This window comes from Bison bison, unplaced genomic scaffold (genome assembly GCF_000754665.1).
Source record: "Bison bison bison isolate TAMUID 2011002044 unplaced genomic scaffold, Bison_UMD1.0 scf7180017864330, whole genome shotgun sequence".
In the NCBI taxonomy this organism is placed as follows: domain Eukaryota; kingdom Metazoa; phylum Chordata; class Mammalia; order Artiodactyla; family Bovidae; genus Bison; species Bison bison.
The window spans coordinates 3,893,265-3,897,080 of record NW_011494902.1 but is presented as its reverse complement, the minus strand read 5'-3'; the positions used below and the strand labels follow the sequence as shown (position 1 = coordinate 3,897,080).

Here is a 3,816-nt window from a genome sequence, read left to right as displayed (position 1 = left end):
TTTTCTTCACTTTATTTTGCTTAGGGTTTGACATTTACTGCTGCAACTCATGTTGTGTTTGCTGAGTTGTACTGGGACCCTGGACATATAAAACAAGCAGAAGACCGTGCTCACCGGATTGGACAGTGCAGTTCTGTGAATATTCACTACCTTATTGCAAATGGGACTCTAGACACCCTTATGTGGGGAATGTTGAATCGTAAGGTAAAGCTTGAATTTAAACCAGGTTACCAACTTTTACTCAGAGCTTGTTATCCATAGCTTGTATGAGTTAAGAGGCTGAGTTTTGGTGTTTTCAGGCAAAGCATATATACATACACTGAGATATTGATGTTGATAGAGACCAAGTCCAGAAAAGGCTTCGGTTGGTAATACTTTACCTGCTGTCCTTGGTAATAAGAGAGCGACATGAATTTACATGTGTTCCTATTGTCTTCCAAGTCCTTCTCTACCATTTTAGAGGCCAGGGGAGGATGAGCTAGTAAGGAAACAAAACATTTTCAAACCCCAAGTCCTTTTTGTAAGCTGAGAACATACACTTTCTCAAAAGGATTCTTGAACCTTGAGTGATTCTTGATTGCTAAAGCCCATGATATATTGAAAAAATAAGATTTTCTTTATTGGATTGCTTGTGACTCAAATGCAAAACCAGGTTACTGCTTAGTAAATGTCATCTGTAAGGCAACCTGTCGTAAAATCTATATGCTTTTCCATCTTACAGGCTCAGGTTACAGGAAGCACACTGAATGGGAGGAAGGAAAAACTTCAGGCCGAGGAGGGTGATAAAGAAAAATGGGATTTCCTGCAGTTTGCTGAAGCTTGGACTCCAAATGAAAGGTCTGAAGAGCTCAGGGATGAAATGTTGTTCACTCATGTAAGATTATATTCTTTTCTATTTATTTTAATACCGTGAAACTATGACTTTACCATATATTATTTTAAATAGTAATTTTCAGTTGTTCATGCTTTTGAAAGGAGTCTCCATGTAAAGGTGGAAAAGCTCTGAGAACTAAAGGATGACTTTGATATAAGGAGGCTGCAAGAGTGGTTTGTATTTTTCAACAGTAATAGATCAGGGCTCACTGTTCAGCTCCTTATAAAAACAAGCCAAGTAGAATTCCTGCCTTCAGGAGAAAATATGGGAGACTATCTCTGAGACCCTGAGGGTAGGGAAAGATATATTAAATTTGCCACAAAAAGTGACATACACAAGTCTCATACTCAGTAAAGATATTTTGCATTACAGTGTTCAAAGTATATAACTTTATACAATTCAGTTAGTAAAACAAACAAGCTAGTAGAAAAAATAGGCAAACAATGAGAGCGTCAGAGGAGACTGGCCTGAATAGACAAAACATGAAGAGAAACTAGCTTCTCCAAAATAAGACAAATTTATAAAGGTACCCTTTTCTCTTTACAATTAGTATGTAATCTATGGTGTGATACTTTGAGATCACATGACTATTACTGTTTCCAAAACCTTTCACGCCTTGGTTTTAACATTCATTGATCTTTGCCTGAAGCAGTTTTGAAATAGTGATTTTTTGAATTCCATCATTGCTTCTTCATTAGCTGGCATTTTTTCTGTAGAGAAAAATTTCTGATTTCCTCCTTTTTAAAAAATATCACTATGAACTTGGGATTCTCTTATTATTTAGTGTGTTATAATCTGGGCCTTTTTTTTAAGATCTGGCTGCAGGAAGCACCTTTATTTTATTTTATTGGGTTTTTGTTGTTGTTTGGGATTTTTATTGAAGAATAGTTGGTTTACAATATTTGAATTTGTCTCAGATGTACTGCAAAGTGATTCAGTTATGTGTTTTTTTCAGATTTTTTTCCATTATAGGTTATTATAAGATACTGAATATAGAACCCTGTGCTATACAGCAGGACCTTATGTTTATCTATTTTATGTATAGTAGTTTATATCTGTGAAAATTATCCCATACTCCTAGTTTATTCCTCTCCACCCCCTTTCCCCTTTGATAACCATAAGGTTGTTTTCTGTCTGTGTGTCTGTTTCTGCTTTGTAAGTAAGTTCAGTTGTATCACATTTTAGAGTCCTTATAAGTGCTTGCATATGATACTTGTCTTTCTCTGACTTTGTTTGGTAATCTATAGGTTCATCCACATCGCTGCAAATGGCATAATTTCATTCTTTTTTATGGCTGAGGTGTATTGCTATGTTTCAGTTCAGTTCAGTTCAGTTCAGTCACTCAGTCACGTCTGACTCTTTGCGACCCCATGAATCGCAGCATGCCAGGCCTCCCTGTCCATCACCATCTCCCAGAGTTCACTCAAACTCCCGTCCATTGAGTCGGTGATGCCATCCAGCCATCTCATCCTCTGTCGTCCCCTTCTCCACCTGCCCTCAATCCCTCCAAGCATCAGAGTCTTTTTCAATGAGCCTATCTATATCTATCTATACCACAGCTTCTTTATCCATTCCTCTGTTGATGAACATTCAGGTTGCTTCCATGTCTTGGCTATTGTAAATAGTGCTGCTATGAACATTGGGTGCATGTATCTTTTAGAATTAGAGTTTTCTCCAGAGGTATGCCCTGAAGTGAGATTTGGGATCATATGGTAACTCCATTTTTAGTTTTTTGAGGAATCACCATATTGATTTTTCCTTATGACTACACCAATTTACATTCCCACCAACAGTGCACAAGGGTTCCGTTTTCTCCACACCCTTTCCAGCATTTATTATTTGTAGACTTTTGGATGATGGCCATTCTGACTGGTTGTGAGATGATACTTCATTGTGGTTTTGACTTGTATTCTATAATAATTTGTGATGTTGCACTGCAGCTCAAGCATTTTTATGGGACCCAACAATTTTAATTTTGTACCAGGATCCATTTCCTGGTACATTTGCCCAAACATCTGTGCTGGACATGCAGACTCCTTTGTTAGACCTTAAGCGTGCTATGGAACTGCTATGGGCTTGGATTCACATACACAGATTAGAATATTACTTACTTCATAGGTTGTTGGTATTAAGTGACAGATACAGTATGAGATCAAATTGCCAACATCTGCTGGATCATGGAAAAAGCAAGAGAGTTCCAGAAAAACACCTATTTCTGCTTTATTGACTATGCCAAAGCCTTTGACTGTGTGGATCACAATAAACTGTGGGAAATTCTTCAAGAGAAGGGAATACCAGACCACCTGACCTGCCTCTTGAGAAACCTATATGCAGGTCAGGAAGCAACAGTTAGAACTGGACATGGAACAACAGACTGGTTCCAAATAGGAAAAGGAGTACGTCAAGGCTGTATATTATCACCCTGCTTATTTAACTTATATGCAGAGTACATCATGAGAAACGCTGGGCTGGAAGAAGCACAAGATGGAATCAAGATTGCCAGGAAAAATATCAATAACCTCAGATATGCAGATGACACCACCCTTATGGCAGAAAGTGAAGAGGAACTAAAAAGCCTCTTGATGAAAGTGAAAGTGGAAAGTGAAAAAGTTGGCTTAAAGCTCAACATTCAGAAAACGAAGATCATGGCATCCGGTCCCATCACTTCATGGCAAGTAAATGGGGAAACAGTGGAAACAGTGTCAGACTTTATTTTTCTGGGCTCCAAAATCACTACAGATGGTGACTGCAGCCATGAAAGTAAAAGACGCTTACTCCTTGGAAGGAAAGTTATGACCAACCTAGATAGCATATTCAAAAGCAGAGACATTACATTGCCAACAAAGGTCTGTCTAGTCAAGGCTATGATTTTTCCTGTGGTCATGTATGGATGTGAGAGTTGGACTGTGAAGAAGGCTGAGCACCGAAGAATTGATGCTTTT

At 38.3% G+C, this 3,816-nt stretch overlaps 1 protein-coding gene across 3 annotated transcripts in view; it reads left to right on the top strand.

Annotated features, from left to right (window-relative positions):
- ZRANB3 (zinc finger, RAN-binding domain containing 3) overlaps positions 1 to 3,816 on the top strand; it is a 304,927-nt gene that overhangs the window by 237,132 nt on the left and 63,979 nt on the right. For 2 of the 3 annotated variants that reach the window (XM_010853653.1, XM_010853656.1), the window contains 2 exons: positions 25 to 204; positions 722 to 874. In XM_010853653.1, coding sequence (XP_010851955.1) covers positions 25 to 204; positions 722 to 874 — 333 coding nt within the window. The remainder of the gene's footprint in view (positions 1 to 24; positions 205 to 721; positions 875 to 3,816) is intronic. The other variant, XM_010853654.1, reaches the window with a different exon arrangement.